Below are 18,138 nucleotides of genomic sequence, written 5' to 3'. Positions count from 1 at the left end.
TGCACTCTGATGTGTCTAGTTTTAATTCAATGGTTCTACTGTAGTTGAGACTAGAGATAGGATTCAGGCCACAAAGCTGTGTAATAACATTGGTAACAATGCCTGTTCATCCAGGGCTGTCTTAACATCATTATAGGCCCCCAGTCAAAGCAGTGCACTGGGCGCTGCCTACAAAACCACTGATAGGAATAAAAATGTAAATGTAAACAGCCATGGTACTGCTTCCAGTAATGGAAATGCACACTGTCAGCAATTGTTGTCCCCAGCCTTTAAACACTTCCCATGAATCCATTACAACATTCTGCTTCCATAACATTACAAGCAATAAAAAAGGCCGAATTTCTCTTGCAAATGCAAACATGCCAACTCTCTGCTACAAGTCGTAATTTTTGTTCTTCTACTGGTAGCAGAAAATTTTAATTTTTAGGTGGGTGATTGGAAAATTAGTGTTAAATTCTGGTCTGTGCATAGATTAGCATCGGGTCCCTGTTTGTGGGGTCCTGAGGCAACTGTGTTGAAATGGCACTGTGTTTAGGCTATTTTCTGAGCTTTTCTGTGAGTTGTGCCTTCAAGTTGCCCATCAATTTAGAGCAACCCCATGAATTCTTGCCAGTTCTTTTCTCTAAAAAAAGGAATTATACTCTTTTCTGTGACTTACTCATGTAGAAATTATTTACATCAGGGCTGGGACTTATGTATTCTTCCAGATGTCTCTGAGCTACAGCTCCCAGGAGTCATAACTAACATACATCTGGTTGCCCACTGCAGACTACTTCATGAATAAAAGGTTTCATATCTTTATGAGTTTGGATTTTTAAAATAACTGGAGCTCTTCCCGTTAATTATAGTGGCCAGTTCCAAGTGAGAGCAAAATGAAATGTTTGCTTATTCCCACATTACCTGTGTTCTACAAATATAAAATCGTGACCAATTATTTTGAGAACTGCTGAATAATTACAAAACAAAGATTTATTCTTCTCTGTTTATGAGGCCTCCCAAACCAAAGAAACCAATTCCAGGAAAACATCCGGCTAGTAAGCAGAACTACTAGTTTCATAAAAGTTGTTATTAGCATTTGGTTTCCTTTTAAATGTCACAGCAGTTCAGTTCAGTTACCCTACTTTGAGATCATGTCTTTCTTTGAGCGTAAATTAAAGCGGCAGTTGTATTTATTTACATTGTTACATGAGAATAAGTCTTATTGAGCTCAACGGCGCTTCATTCTGAGTTGACATGTAAGGACTATGCTTTGATTTATAGTGAGACACCTGCAAGAAAACCTATTATCAACAGACCTGCTCAGGTCCAGCAAACTCAGGGCCATGGTATTTGTTTATCTGCCATAATTTTAAGATTTCCAAGGGAAGGTTTCTATCAGTCCTGCCACCATCACTGGTTCACTTTGTGGAGACTTGAGAGAGCCTTCTCAGTGGTTGCCCCCCACACTCTGGAAGCCCCTTCCACAGGAGGCTAGGCTAGCCCTGCCTCCTTTTTCCAGTAGGCAAAGACTTTTTTCTTTAAGCAAGCTTTTAATGTATAAATAGGTGGACTTCTATTTATCTTTTAAAACTTTTGTATGTTTTTAATTTATTTTAATTGTTCTTAAATATTTTCAATTTACTAGCTTTGAAAACTGGCAGTTTTCAAAGCTAGTAAATTGAAAATATTTAAGAACAATTAAAATAAAGCTCACACCCCAGGAGAAAGGCAGCATATTAGTTAAACAAATAAATGAATAAGTATTGATATTCGGTTAGTATGTCACACTTGGAATTGGGTCTTAAGCACATTGGCCAAAAGGTATGCCTTACTAAACATAGGGCTGTCCTGTCAATTTCACACCTTTGACTTCATCACACACAAAGTGTGTGTTTCTGCACACTTAGGAAACTGCCAGTTTTCTGCCCTTTACACAATGCAAGCTTCAAATGTGGGGCAGAGGTATTTTTCTGCTTCTAAAGTGTGGGTTTTTCCCACAATTCCTGAGTCGATTGGCAAGTGACTTCCTCCTCAATTCCTCACGAAGAGGCTTGTAAAAACACCCACTATGACATATGATGGGAATCCCTCCCTTGCCCGTTTGTAATGACATCGTCATGGAGGGAGGAGCTGAGATGGGCAGAATTGATTCCACCATTACCATTTTGGGACTGAGAAGGTATAGTAAACAAGATATTCGAAACATTCAGGAGAAAAGCATGCAAATCCTGCACTTTGTGTCTCTGTAACCTTAGCAAGCTTTCAGTTCCTTCTTCCTGTGTCAGGTCAATAAAAGTATTTTTGAACTCTTGCCTGAAACTCCTGCTGTGCTGCTTTTGCAGCAGATAGAGATTTAAGAGAGCGAAAGCTTCATTCACCCCCCCCCCCGTAAGAACACAAGAATAACCCCCTATATATGTTGGGGTTTTTTTTCAGGCTGTAAGTTGAACTCCCGAAAAAGAGAGAAGTTAAAAAAGGAAAAGAAAATGGGGAGGGACAGTGGGGGAAACAAGACTTTACTGTGTGATGGCAAATCAAATGGATAAATCTTAAAGAAAACAGAGAGAAGGATTAGCTGTGATGGGGGTGGGAAAATCTTCCATTTAATGTAAAAACGGAGCTTTATGGAAAACCTACTCTCCCACTTGACTTGTTCTGTGGGATGAAGTCCTAAAATTGTAAAGAACCAGCATCCTATAGGCTGAGCACTGGACTAAGACATTAGAGAACAGGTCTTGAATCCCTGTTTGACTGTGGAAACCCACTGGGTGAACTTAAGCAAATTACATTCTCTCAGTTGCAGAAGAAGGTAAAAGCAAACCCTGTTAAACAAATCTTGCCAAGGAAAACCTGTTATAGGGCTATCTTAAGGTTGCTATAACTTGGAAATCACCTAAAGCCACACAACAAGAACCGCCACAAATATTCCGGATTGGGTTATTAGGGAGAAGGTTTTAGATTTGAAATTTTCTCCGTTATTACTGTTGCTAAATTTTATCACAGAATGACACATGCTGTAGGCTATATTTCAGATAAACATCTGGCAAAACCACCTCTGAATATTCCTAGTGAAATCTAATGAAATTCATGGGGTTGCCATAGTTTGGAAGACACGCACTAACCCCCTTGTTTGTTGCCAATGGAGTTTGGTTTCAGAACTTTCCATTTCTTGTGGATATCAAAATTTGTGGATGATAAAGTCCCATTATATACAGAGGCATAGCAAAATGACAACCCTTATATAAAATGGCAAATAACTCAAATGAGAACCTGGTGGTCTGAGAAATGGCAAGAGGCTCCAGCAGAATATGCCAACCCATCAGAATTGTGCTCTGTGCTTGGCATGAAACAAAATTAAGGTTTGCTTTTTGGAATGGCTGGTTGGATCCATGGATGCAGATCCTGTAGATAGGGTATGAGGGGTTGGCTACACCTCCTTTGAAATCCTAAGACTTTATATATGTACCACTTTCCTTAGCTAGAATCTCAATCTCCAGTTTAATTTTCAAAAGAATCTACGTATGTATCTTAAACAGGATCACATGGCCTCCAGATTTGGTTAGATTGCAACTTTTAGTAACTCTGAACAGTACAGTCAACAGTGAGAAAATCTGGCAGCTGAAGTGCCACCTGGAGGTTATGTTATTCTCACCTCTAATCTAAATTCTGAAAGAATATACAATACAAATAAGACTATGCAAATCACTCCTTTAAATAAAACTCTATCTATTCATTCTCCCACCAAGCAATCATTGCCAAGTATGAATCCTGCATTAAGCAAAAGCAATAAATTTTAGCCTGATTATTTTAAATTAAGTATCACTCCATTCTTTGCAACAGATATAATGTGCCATGAGTTCCTGATGAAGAAAAAAATACAATGAACCTAACCATGAATCATTCCTTCTTTGATGGAAATTAAATAAAGTCTTCTTTTTTAATTCTTAGAAATGTTTTCAGCACAGTCCTATTGTATCGTCAGTGATGCATTTGACTGGCTTTAGAGAGAAAAATTCCTCCAGCTCATCCTTTTGCCTTTAAGTAATCCTTCAGCTCACTAACTCCCCAAAATATTAATTGAGATATGCTCTGACTAGCATCGGGATATGCTCCAAATAGTGTTTAATCCTGCATTCACTTGTCTTTCCATCTCTCTCAATCAATAAATCAATCTATTCAGAACCAACCACTCAACTTCTTGGTATATTTGAGTAGTTCTGAAAAGCCACACTTTGTTGGTTCTCATTTTAATTAATGTTTGACAGGAATGTTTACTTTCCGGTTGAGCTGTCCAAACCAGGAACAGCTGCTTTTCTGAATTACTCCCCATTCCAAAACCTTAGCTTAAAATTTTCAGATTGTGGGACGCATGTTATAAACTTGTTTGATTTGTACTTATAAAAATGCTGTCTCCTGGTGTGAGAGAGCTGGGGCCCTTTTGCACTACACAGTTTTAGCACTTTGTGCCAGCTTTAACTGCTCTGACAACATGATACAAAATCCTAGGGAGGCTGTTTAGAAGTCTCAGTTCAAGGATTCTAAGGCTTCCCTAGAATGCAGGCATGGCAACCAATAAGGAATCATAGTGCTATAACTTTGTAATGTGAAAGGGCCTCTGGTCTGCCCATGAAGAAAAAAGTATCCCTTCTGTTCTCTAAAGGTTTCAAGAACTGTAAATGCTTCTTGTTACATGCAAGGAACAAATAATTATTGACTACCCAGTTCCTGTTGGTCTGCAACCCTCATCTGCTCTAACTCAACATAGGCAATGGTACAGATGGGATATCTGGCAATTTCCTGTCTGGGGTTACAATCTTGGGCATAATAAAACCTGTGAATTTTGTGGACTGCACACTTTGTGGAACTGCGCAGGTACATTTGGGAAAACTGCATAAAATTCAAAAAGTTATTCAGAGAACTGTAAAAATGTTTTCTCTCTGTGTGTGTGTGCTGTATGTTTGTTCTATGAGCAATAAATAGGGGGGGGGGGTTTGCATTTTTGTCACTGTTTCAAGGGTGTGCACCATTTCAAGTGGTGCAGCTGTGGTCTTTCCCGCCATCACTTTAGAAAACTCCATATCCTTTGTGGGAAAGCTTCTCAGCTTTCTAAAAACGTAAACTGCATTTTGGAAAACTCTGTAGATTTTTTTCAGAAAGTTAGGCAGTTTCCTGTCAATTTCTTTGTGGGTCTTTCTTTCTTTCCTTCCTCCCTTTCCCTTATACACTTTCTCTTTCTCTCTTTTCTTTATTTCCTTTAATTCCTTCCTTTTCTTCTTCCCTTCCATCTTACCTCTCCTCCTTTCTCTCCTTCCTTTCCCTTCCTTTCTTCTTTCCTTCACTCTGTTTCACATATACATGTCACCTAGCAGCAGCCAATCCATTTCATTCTTTTCCCCCCCAATCACATGACAGGGGTCACTTCACCTAACAACATCCAATATGCCTCATATACCTTTTTTCCCTTCAGCTCTGTGCCTGAAAGAGGTGCTTTTTAAAGTTCAAACCCCTCAATTATTTTAATCTAAATATGAAACGTATGTGTGCCAAATTTGGTCCAGATCCGTTAAGTCACATAGAATCCTTTGTAGATCGTACATACATACATAAAAACTTTGACATAGTCATATATATATAATATTGCTTGTGTGGGAAACCACAATGAATAAAAGAACCTTTCCTTTTGAGATACATTGCTTTTGCATGAACAAAGCAATGATGGGAGAGGTGGACTTAGCATTCTGCCTTCTTTGTGTGCTGAAACAATTAGCATAAATTGGGGGGTTCTGGAGGTAAAAAGGTAAAAATTAGTATTGTCATTTTCTTCCTTAACAAAATAGACTTTTGCATAGATATTGTATTGTGTATACAGGATATCTGCAATTTCAGAGTTCTGCATAGTCAATGAAGAAGTGGTACCATGCTGTTTTGATTAAGCTTTGCCCAAGTAGAGGTTGGAATATTTAATTGTTTCAGGAGGCTCCAAAACAAACAGTTTAATGATTTGACATTCACTTTTCCATGTCAGCAGAGGTGTGCATCTCAGCCTCCCACATTTCACATATGAAAAATAATGTGTTGTTAAGCAACACTGGAGAATAATCAGGGTGGCTATTATAATGAGGATGTTATTGCAGAAAAAGAACATACATGCAAGAAGAGGCTACAGGCATTTGCTTTTGCTGAAGCCTGTTGAGAAGGATAGGCTTCCATCCCCACCCCTCTCTTCCTCCTATTGAGTTTATTGAGTCAAACCCAACTCATTTTGCACCACTTGAAGCAAACTTTGGATGAAGGGGCGATGGTGGGGGAGAGAAAGTGCAGAGTTTTAAATGCAGCTTACTAGTGGGATGACCAGGACAAATGGATGATATGGTGTGTGTATTCAGTTTCCTATTCAGTTGTTTGTGATAGAAAGCTTTGGTATCAGCTGGAGGTTAATGTCAGGAACCCCCATGGAAATCAAAGCCATGCGTGCATACTAAGTTAGATTTTATTGGCAAAATCAAGGTTTGCTGGTTGGATAATTTTAAAAATATTTTCAAGCCATGGATGGTTGAATCCATGGTTGCATAATACATGAATATAGAAGGTCAAATGTATTTAATATAGAACAGAGATTGACAAAATGTAGCCCCTCCAGAGGCTGTTGGACTACAATTTCTAGCAGCCCCAACTAGAATAGCAACTAGGGAAGAATCATGGAAGTTGTCATCTAACAACATTCCAGCATAGAATTTTAAAAATTCATTAAAATTCTAATACATTTTCAAGTCCTTTGTTGGTTTGTGGTGATCACATAATCAATCCCAGCATTTTTCTTAGGCAGAGAAAATTCAGAGGATGTTTTCGATTACTTTCCTCTGTACCAAGTTACAAATCCATAGCCATCCACAGTGTAATCCTGGAGTTTAAATTTCACATAATAAAACTTTGGAAAACATTTCAAAAGGACTTTATAATACTGAAAAGGTATTGAAATGGATAACTGATAGGTTTCTTTTGGAGGGCTTCTCTGACAATGTTATTATGAGGGGAAAAACAAAATGCTGCAAAGCAGTTCAGTCTGGCAACACAATCTATTGTTTCTCTCTAGTTTATTAAGTACGTTATGCATTTCTTGATTAATTTTTATCAACTTTTCTTCACTTGTGGCTATATCTTGTTCCCAGGTTTTTTATTTTTATATTTATCATTCTGCATAACTAAATCAAATTAGAATAGTACAATTTACTATAAGCTGCATTACATGTTTTAAATTAGAAAAAAATATTAGAATGTGCCTAAATTAACAAGCATCTATTGCCTTTTCTACTTTATTTTTCTTTCCCCATTTTTTCCTCTTCCCCTTACAATTAAACTCAACTATGTGTAATATTAGACATGTCACAAATTCCTCAAAAAGACAGGCTTCTGATGTGTGTGTATGTTAAGATTAATCTTTTGCTGGAAGACATACTTTGTTGGGAATTAGTCATGAAGATTGGATACAAGGTATATGAAGTGATGCTCCTTGCCAGTAGAAAATACTGTTTTATATTCAGATTGTGAAATAGTTGACATAATTGTTTTTAAGTGAAATAACAGGGCTCTGAAGGTGAGAAATGAACCTATAAATAGAACCTGACACTTGGGAAGACAGATTGATAAGAAACATAATTACAATTTTAAGATTGTCACTAATTTCCTCGATGTGGGTTTCTGATTGAGAATGGCGCTGTATGATACTGGGACAGACATTTAAGTGCTGGCTCTGCATTAGTAATGTATTCTCAAAACTACACAGGACATGAGTCTATTGTTGAAAACATCCGTATGCAGGACAAAAGGATATGAGCCTTCCCTTTTCCCTTATGAGTCAGAAAGAGGTATACAGTCATATGAATCTAGATTCTTTGAGATGACAACATTTTTCATCTGCTCATTTCTGGCACACCTTCACTTTTTAAAAATACATTCATTCAAGTGATGTACCTTGTATCTATATACTTAGGGGTTCTGAAAATCGAGTTCAACTGCAGTTTTGGTTCTGAAACAGAAAGGGTATGTGTGTGTGTTTGTATCAAAATGCAGTTGTACCACTAAATGAGGAACACATTATTCCTTTTTCAGTTATATAATTCAATTGTCTACAGCACATTATACCATACAAGAAAGAGACAATATGATAAGAAAATAGTGGAAAGTGGGACTCAAACAACATCAAGCGTTATTCAGATGTCACAATTCTTAATGAAGGACACACAAATCAAGAGACCTATTTGCTTTTGCCTAAGCCTGTTGGGAAGCGTTAGAATCTGCCCCTTCCTCTTTATTCCACCTACTTAATCAAATGCAAAATACCTTTTTATATATTGAACTCAGTTTGCAGTAATAGAAATATGCTGGGGACAGATGGGAGAGGAATGAGAATGAGAGAAAAGATTGACCCTTTTAGAAGCAACTGATAAGAGGGAAAACAGAAGAGTGGTCAAGACTGTCTCTGCCAAATTGATACAGTCGGATTGGAGCATATGGAACAAATATCTTAGTGGTGGAAATATGGCAAAGCATTGTGTTTGGAAAAGAGCCAATTCTCATTGAATTAAACAGAAGTTGAGAAAGTTGCCTTCTGGAATATAATTTCCAGAATCCTCCAACCAGTTAAAAACAACTTTTTTTAGGCTACAGATATCAGTGATAAAGTGGCACTGAAAACAACCACACGATAATTTTCTGATCAGGATGACATCCATAGTTTCAGCATTGGACTAAAACTCTGGAAACAAGTTTTTGAATCCCAATTCTTCCATGAGAACCCACTGGATGACTATCTCAGAGGAAGGCAAAAACATTCCCCCCCAACTCAATGAACAAAATTTGCTAAGAAAACCCCATAATAGGTCTTGAAGGTGCATACCCACAAACCTTAACTTTAGTGAACTTCCTGGTGAATTGTACCTATGGCAAGAAATACTTTCTCTGTTGACTTTAAATATTTCCTTCAGAGATTTCAATAGACATATGAATTATAAGCCCTTTGAATATTTTTCAGTTTCAATTCTTCATTTATAAAATGGAAATGACCATATCCCTTATTGGCTCCCAATCTGTTACTCACTTGTATACTCTGTAAGTTGTGTAAATTAAGATAATGCTATTACAAAGATTCCATGCACTAAAAAGTGTGCCCTAGAACTTCTCAATGTGGGTTGTGTTTAGAGTGCAGAAGTACAGTAGAGTCTCACTTATCCAAGCCTCGCTTATCCAAGCCTCTGGATAATCCAAGCCATTTTTGTAGTCAATGTTTTCAATATATCATGATATTTTGGTGCTAAATTCGTAAATACAGTAATTACAACATAACATTACTGTATATTGGACTACTTTTTCTGTCAAATTTGTTGTATAACATGACGTTTTGGTGCTTAATTTGTAAAATCATAACCTAATTTGATGTTTAAAAGGTTTTTCCTTAATCCCTCCTTATTATCCAAGATATTCACTTATCCAAGCTTCTGCCGGCCCGTTTAGCTTGGATAAGTGCGACTCTACTGTACTCTCTTTCTTGAAGATAAAGTGCTTGAGCACACTGTGCAGTGTGCACACATATGTATATTTAATTAATGAGAGCTGTAAATAATGTATGGGAATATTTAATGATACCAGTTTAAGATCTCTGGAATAAATAAATCTCCCTTATAGTTGTGGCTTTTGAGGAGGGGATGCAAAATGGATATTTCAATTTATTTGGTGCAACAATTATCATATATTTTCAGAGATAGAATCATAAAATTATAGAATTGGAAAAGGGCCATCCAGTCCAGTCCAACCTCTTTCCATGCAAGAAAACATAACCAAAACAATCCCGACAGATGGCCATTCAGCCTCCGCTTAAAAGCCTCCAAGAAGAAAACTCCACCATGATCCAAGGCAACAAATTCCACTGCTGAACAGCTCTTTCCACCAGGAAGTTCTTCCTAAAGTTTAGGTGCAGTCTCCTTTCCTGTACTTTGAATCCATTCTTTTGTTTCCTAGGATGGTTCTATACTATAGAATTAATGCAGTTTGGTACTACTTAAAATGCCATGTCTCAGTGCTATGGAATCCTGATGCTTGTAGTCTGGTGAGGTACCAGCCCAGTTTGGCAAAGAAGACTAAAGACCTTGTAAAACTAAAACTTCCATGGTTTCATAGTACTGAATTATGGCAATAAAGTGGTATCAAACTGCATTAATTCTGCAGTGTAAATATACTCCTAGTCTCAGGAGCTGCAGAGAACAGACCCATTTCTATTTAGGTATAATCACACAGGCCTGTTGCTTAAAGCAGTATATTATGAATAAGCATCAGCAATTGATATTTACTCCTTACACACACCCTCACATTTTGATAGGTAGAAATCAGCACTTATGTGCACATAACTTATTCTAACTGAAAGTCATACTCCTATACTCAGACCCCACTACTACACTTGCTCTGTGCTCCAGTTAAAATGCAGATCATTGAAACCAATGCAGTAAAATCATACTCATCCAACTTTCCCCAAAACAACCAGTGAAATCTCCCTCCTTTTTCTATCAACTGTGGCTAGCCTTGTGCATATGTGTGCCTTCAAGTTATCTGTCAGTTTATGGCAGCCTTGCTAATTTTGTTCTTGGGCAAGGAATACTCAGAGTAGGGCTTGCTATTGCCCACGTCATAGTTCTGCTCTCTGTATAAGTGTCCTGACTGCCCTTCCTTTAGAGAAGTGCATTACATCTCTGTGAGCCTGGAAGTTGCTAGAAGGCAAGAAGGCTCTTCCTGCTGAGCATACTCAAACAGGTCTGGGCTCGAAACTACCTCGCAAAGAAGCCTGAATTCAGATGACCCCTTTCTTTGTACTTAGTTTCTTCATTGCTTGCTTAACAGATCTGCAAGATGAGTGGCTATGTGTTGTGTCTCATGGCTTCTGAGGGCTGGAGATCCTGGGTGATATATTCAATGGGAAAATCAAAAGGTGCAAAATAGCTTTTGGACCCATTTGCTATTTTAGTAGGCAAAGATGGCAAAATAATATACAGTGGAAATAAAGTGACAGGGTTATATTCACAGTCACTCTAATTTGTGATGGTTTAATGCAGTGGGCGCTGGAGCGATCCAGGGGGGCAATGATGGCACCTATTAGGACACGGGGGCAGGGCCAGAGGAGGGGCGGGGCCTCTTCCCAAGTGCCAGAGACAGGGCTGAGCACTTGAGGTGTCTGTTAGGACACAGGGGGCGGAGCTAGAGGAGTGGGCGTAGCTTCTTCCCAAGAGTCCCAGACAGGGCTAAGAATCTATACCTCTCCTGAGGCTCTTGTTGGGACACAGAGGGCGGAGCTAGGGAACGAGGCGGGGCCTCCTTCCAAGAGCCCGAGACAGGGCTGAGCCTCTATACCTCTCCTGAGAGGCCTTTTAGGACTTCCCAAGAGTGCGAGATAGGGCTGAGCCTCTGTATACCTGCCCTGAGGTGCTTGTTAGAACTCAATTGTTCTAATTGAGGTTCAGCCCAGTCAGGCAGTTGGGAAGAGGCCCCGCCCCTCCTCTAGTCCTGCCACCTGTGTTCTGGCAGGTGCCACAGGACAGGGATAGAAGCTCAGCCCTGCCTCAGAGCTCGTAACTCCGCCAATCCCAGTCCTGGCTGCCCATTTGTGGCCCCACCCACCTCCCCCTCCCAGCCCTGCATCTTGGACTAGGGGAGAGCCTCAGCCCTGCCCTCTTGAGCAGGACCCACGCCCTCCCCTCTAAGCCACGTCCCCCTTTCCAGGGGGCGCTTAGTCATATTTTTTCTGGAAAGGGGGGGCAGGCCAAATAAGGTTGGGAACCACTGATTTAATGCTTCCAACATCAGGCACAGCTGCGGCATTCAGCCTGTTGTCTAAATGTATCTCCATACCTGAGAATACAGTGGTTATCCTGAAAGACTAAGTGCATTTTCCCATAACAGAATCCTAGCGCTTCATGCAGTTATTGTTGTGGGAGGTGGGTGCTTTGTAACTCCAAATGAAAAACCCAGATATTATTGCCTACTCTGATTCCTTAGAATCATAGAATCATAGAATCATAGAATCATAGAATAGTAGAGTTGGAAGAGACCTCAAGGGCCATCTAGTCCAACCCCCCGCTAAGAAGCAGGAAATTGCATTCAAAGCACCCCCGACAGATGGCCATCCAGCCTCTGCTTAAAAGCCTCCAAAGAAGGAGCCTCCACCACGGCCCGGGGGAGAGAGTTCCACTGCCGAACAGCCCTCACAGTGAGGAAGTTCTTCCTGATGTTCAGGTGGAATCTCCTTTCCTGTAGTTTGAAGCCATTGTTCCGTGTCCTAGTCTGCAGGGCAGCAGAAAATAAGCTTGCTCCCTCCTCCCTATGACTTCCCCTCACATATTTGTACATGGCTATCATGTCTCCTCTCAGCCTTCTCTTCTGCAGGCTAAACATGCCCAGCTCTTTAAGCCTCTCCTCATAGGGCTTGTTCTCCAGACCCTTAATCATTTTAGTTGCCCTCCTCTGGACGCTTTCCAGCTTGTCAGCATCTCCCTTCATCTGCGGTGCCCAAAACTGGACACAGTATTCCAGGTGTGGTCTGACCAAGGCAGAATAGAGGGGGAGCATGACTTCCCTGGATCTAGACGTTATTCCCCTATTGATGCAGGCCAAAATCCCATTGGCTTTTTTAGCTGCCGCATCACATTGTAGGCTCATGTTTAACTTGTTGTCCACGAGGACTCCAAGATCTTTTTCGCACACACTGCTGTCAAGCCAGGCGTCCCCCATTCTGTATCTTTGATTTCCATTTTTTCTGCCGAAGTGAAGTATCTTGCATTTGTCCCTGTTGAACTTCATTTTGTTAGTTTCGGCCCATCTCTCTAGTCTGTCAAGATCGTTTTGAATTCTGCTCCTGTCTTCTGGAGTGTTAGCTATCCCTCCGAGTTTGGTGTCATCTGCAAACTTGATGATCGTGCCTTCTAACCCTTCGTCTAAGTCGTTATTAAAGATGTTGAACAGAACCGGGCCCAGGACGGAGCCCTGCGGCACTCCACTTGTCACTTCTTTCCATGATGAAGACGACGCATTGGTGAGCACCCTTTGGGTTCGTTCGCTTAGCCAATTACAGATCCACCTAACCGTAGTTTTGTCTAGCCCACATTTTACTAGTTTGTTTGCCAGAAGGTCGTGGGGGACTTTGTCGAAGGCCTTACTGAAATCTAGATATGCTACATCCACGGCATTCCCTGTATCGACCCAACTCGTAACTCTATCGAAAAAAGAGATCAGATTAGTCTGGCATGACTTGTTTTTGGTAAATCCGTGTTGACTATTAGCAATGACCGCATTTGTTTCTAAGTGTTTGCAGACCACTTCCTTAATGATCTTTTCCAGAATCTTGCCTGGTATCGATGTGAGGCTGACCGGACGGTAATTGTTTGGGTCGTTCTTTTTTCCCTTCTTGAAGATAGGGACCACATTCGCCCTCCTCCAATCTGCTGGGACTTCTCCTGTTCTCCAAGAACTCTCGAAGATGATTGCCAGTGGTTCTGAAATAACTTCCGCTAGTTCCTTCAATACTCTTGGATGTAGCTGATCTGGCCCTGGGGACTTGAATTCGTTTAGAGTGGCCAGGTGTTCCTGGACAACTTGTTTCCCTATTTGGGGTTGGATTTCCCCCAATCCTTCGTCCATTCCGTGTTGCTGAGGTTGAAGATGGCTTTCTTTTTGTGAGAAGACCGAGGCAAAGAAGGCATTAAGCAGTTCTGCCTTTTCCCTATCCCCTGTCACCATCACCCCATCTACTCCTTGCAGTGGCCCTTGTTACCACTGAGTTTATAGTGGTGAAGTCATTAAAACTGTGAAGTTTCAAACACTAACATGTTACATTTTGCACCTTTTGGTGACTTGTCATTAGCCTGCACAGCTGATCCTGAAAGAGGTTCTGGACAGTACTTTATATGGTGATAGCATATTATTATTTTGTTGTGTTATTGTGCTTCTGGGCTTCTGTACAATCTGTAATTTTTCAGGCAAGGTATTATTTGGAGCTGCATTTTGGTGTACAAATTACATCTTGTTTTCAAAACCTATGTGAGTAGCCTCCTTTAACAGACTGACAAGCACGCAAAAGAGCTATAATCCTTGGCCAGGCAGAGATTTGGAAAAGACAATGATTTGATCCAGTGTATTGTTCCCATATATACTGTCTTGTGGACTCCCTATATATCTGTTACAGCAGCTTTGGAAAGTACAAACTTCCTGGTGAAATTGCTTTGTTTGGTTAGAGCTAACACCCACTGATTGTTATTTTAATTGAAATGCAAATGTAGCTCTTACTGTAAACAACCAGAGGTCAAGAGCTGACTCAGGTGCCATTTGAAACTGGAAGTGGGGATCACACCTTTCTGGAGCTTGGGGCATTATTTTAAAAAAGGTAATCTGCTATAGTTAATTACAGCCATCCTCTTCACTGAACAATAATTAGATATCATTATTGTTACAATCTTTCAAAGGCCCTAAATTATTCGAATTTCTAAAAAGTAAGACAACTGATACTTTTTTGTGGCTTAAAAATTAGAATACCACACAACTGTGACACAAAATACCTTCTCTGCTGATCTCCTTTGTCCTGAGCACAGCCGAGCACAAGACACAGCATTTCAGTGGTGTGATGTTTCTTCGCTTGCATTGAGTGAGGCCATAATCTTGTAATTTATACTGCAAAAGGAGCGATGCTGTCCCATATTCAGTTTCAGTCATAATGCAATTTAATCAAACCATTGTTATCCAAAAGGAAAATAGACTTTTTTTGCGATTAGTAACAAGTTATTCCCAAGCTGTGACAACTAAAATCTCTCATCCACAAATGCAACATAATGTTGTCTAATTGGAACTGTAATTTACCATATTTCCAAACCATTATGAGAGAAGTGGTTTCAAGAAGAAGAGTTGATTCCTTAAACATTTTTAAAATGTGCATAGTCATTCCCTTTACCTTTCTAAAAAGCTATTCTAATGAATAAAATACTGGTATTTCATTAAGCTGTGTTCTTAGACATAAATACGTGTGGTTAGGACTGGAGTACACAAAGAGTTTGCATGACTTGTGCCATTCCTAGAGGCATAATACTGGGCAAAGAAACTATATTAAACAATAGCATCCTTTTCCCCTCTTTCTGAACATTTGTCGTTTGGTTTGTTTACAGCCCTTGTCTTTGCAAACAATACAACTTGGGCGTAGCCAGCCACCACTGACCTTGTTATGGGTTAGGTTGGGTCAGTCTTTAAAATCTTGTGTACATTTTCCTGAACTCCTAGGAAGATGCCAACATGAAAAACATGATGAAATGCAGAACTGCTTTTTTCTTTGAAAATGTGAGGCTCTTGCAGCTGACTGCCTTCTTTGTTATTTACAAGATTGCAGATGAGATTAACTCTCAACCTTGCCACAAGCTATTTGGATGCTGTTTACTCCTTGAATGTGAAATGGCAAGAGCGGAGGTGGCCAAGAGATGCAAGCCGTGTTTCTCAAACTCTGCTCCTCCTGGCATTTTGGATATCAGCTCCCAGAAATCTCAGGCAGTTTGCCAGCTGTCAGGAATTGTGGGAGCTGAAGTCCAAACCATCTGAAGGAGCAGAGTTTGGGAAACTCTGTTAGGGGATTGCTCCTATGGTCCTGCTTTGCTGGCCAGAGCTCATGAGAGTTACAGTCAGCATTCCTTGCCCCCTAACCTGGGACAATTGTTAGCAAGTACCAGGCATGTAGCGGGGAGGGGGGGGGCTTGAGGGGGAAATTCTCAGGGTGGTCCTAGAGAAGGCCTTACATTTATTATTTAAACTGTTATGTGTATTCATTTCATGATCTGATAACCTTGCTCAATATATCTCATATGCATGGGGGTATTGGGATAAAGATACAAAAGGTTTGCTATGGTAGACCCTCCCTCGTGCAGACTCAGCCCCCCCCCCCCCCCGAATCATAATCCCAGCCCTCCCCGAATCAAAATCTTGGCTATGGGCCTGGCAAGTACATAGCATTTTTTATTGTTCTAAAAGCAATTTTCACTTTTTCTAAGAGAAAATTGCCAGGGCTCAATGCTATGAAATCCTGAGATTCCTAGTTTCTAAGAGAAAAAGAGACTGATAACACAAGCCAACAAGTATTTTTCATCAGATATAATTTTAGATCATTCTTATAGAGTTTATTGTGCTGAATTCAGATCGTGTTTGTTTTATCTCTATCAGGTGTAGTTTTTGCAATGAGGCAAATCAAATAATGAATGCATTTATGCACTGGTATCAATTAGATTCTATTGATATCCGTGCATAACTGGAATGAATCAGGCTACAGGGGACTGGTCCTCCTTTACAGTGACCCAAGTCAGGAATGTGCCAGAGAGAGAGAGACAGTCACAGGGTGGCTGCAGACAGAAGTATTGAGGCACTGGCCTACTTTTCCAGAGTCTCTGTTGACAGAGGCCTGGGGATGTGGTAGGCAAACCTCAGTGGCGGGTTCCTGGAAAGAAGGGGCGGCATTCCTGAACTCCTTGTGGGAGGCTGGGCGGGCGCTGGCTTCAACATGTAGTGCCTCTATACCAGGCCTGGGCCAACTTGGGCCCTCCTTCCAAATGTTTTGGACTTGTTTAGCAATTAAAGCAGTGTCAACAGTGTAGAGCAGACCTGGGCCAACTTAGGCCCTCCTTCCAGGTGTTTCGGACTTCAACTCCCACCATTCCTCACAGCCTCAGTCCCTTTCCTTTCTGCTTAAGCGGCTGAGGGGGAAAAGGAAGGGGCGTGAGGCTGTAAGGAAGGGTGAGAGTTGAAGTCCAAAACACCTGGAAGGAGGGCCTAAGTTGGCCCAGGTCTGCTCTACACTGTTGACACTGCTTTAATTGCTATGGAAATCTGAAGTTACTACTTCAGCGAAGCACCAGGCTGAGAAAGCTAGAGACCTAGTCAAGCTACAGCTCGCATGCTTCCATATGGTTGAGCCCTGGCTGTGAAAGTGGCACAAACCCGCGCCCCTTCTGTAGTGTGGCGGCAGGCACCCGCTTTGAGGGAGCCCCTTGGGAGCGTGACCGTGGCCGATGCGACCCTTTTGTTGCCGAACCCTTTCCCCAGACAGAAGGAGGGGACAATCATGTGGAGCCGGGAGAGCCCATTGCGAGGCGGAGAGTAGGGGAGAGGGCGGGGAGGAGAGACTCGCCCCGAACTTGACCACGGAGCCCGAGCCTTGGAAGAGCCGGAGCGGCGTGGTTGTTGAGTGGGAAGGAAGGGAGGAAGGGAGGGGGGAGCTTTCAAAGCCCGCCTTCTCTTTCTTTCTGTTTTCCCCGCAAGGAAAGCGGCACCCCCGCCGGAGGGGAGGCGTGGTCGCGCCCTCCGCTTGGCTTGGCCAGCCTGTTGCTCGCCGCCGGGAAGGAGGCAAAGTTTGTTTGGGGAGCGAAGGCAGCCGGGCGGGCGGGGAGGAGGAAGGCACTCGGGAGAGCTGTGCGCCAAGGGAGGGAGGGAGGGAGGGAAAGCCGAAAGGAGCCCCTCAAGCCATAGCCAAGCATCCACTGAGAGCCGCCCGGCATGGTGGGGCAGCCGCGGAGCCGGACTGGCTGGCGAGAAACTTGAAGCGCCGGGGTGTGCCTGCCCAGAGGGACCCCGAGTCCTGAGAGGCCGACATGGAGCAGCAGCAGCAGCAGGACGAGAAGGAGGAGGAGGAGGACCAAGCCTCTGCCGCTGCCGAAGGTGCCGGGGCTCAGGCGGAGGAGCAGGAGGCAGCCGCCAAGGAGGGAGGCCCGCTGCCCGAGAGCTTCTCCAGGATCTGGACGGACGTGATGGGCATCCTGGTGAGCGCAGGCGGGCGGGAGCAGGACCAGGGCCAGAAGGAGAAATGGGGGGGGGGGGGGGGTGAATTTATTTATTTTTAGCGAATCATGAAGAGTAGTTCCATAACGAAAAAATAATTTAGAAATCAGGCTTCACCGATAAACTTCAGTGGACAACCAAGACAGATAAACTTCAGTGGACACCCATGGGTATTTGGTTAATTAGTTAAAATTCATGAGTAAACCAGGTTTAAAAAAAACCCGAAAAATTTCGGGGGGGGGGGTTGAACCCCACCCTGGGAGGAAGAGGAGGGGGCCCTGGGCATCTCCTGCCTTCCTCACCCCTTTGCTCTGGAGCGCC

The 18,138-nt window shown here is 42.0% G+C and overlaps 1 protein-coding gene across 4 annotated transcripts in view; it reads left to right on the top strand.

Moving 5' to 3' along the window:
• sash1 (SAM and SH3 domain containing 1) overlaps positions 1 to 18,138 on the top strand; it is a 713,255-nt gene that overhangs the window by 536,257 nt on the left and 158,860 nt on the right. The window contains exon 1 of one of the 4 annotated variants that reach the window (XM_062977587.1): positions 17,212 to 17,798. The exons of the other annotated variants lie outside the window; for them this stretch is intronic. Within the exon in view, the coding sequence (XP_062833657.1) occupies positions 17,631 to 17,798 (168 nt within the window). The 5' untranslated portion in view covers positions 17,212 to 17,630. Of the gene's footprint in view, positions 1 to 17,211; positions 17,799 to 18,138 lie in introns of those variants that run through there. 4 annotated transcript variants of the gene reach the window in all.

The sequence above is a fragment of the Anolis carolinensis genome, chromosome 1 (genome assembly GCF_035594765.1).
Source record: "Anolis carolinensis isolate JA03-04 chromosome 1, rAnoCar3.1.pri, whole genome shotgun sequence".
In the NCBI taxonomy this organism is placed as follows: Eukaryota; Metazoa; Chordata; class Lepidosauria; order Squamata; family Dactyloidae; genus Anolis; species Anolis carolinensis.
Note: the sequence above shows the minus strand (reverse complement) of the source record. Positions and strands in the feature narration are given on the sequence as shown.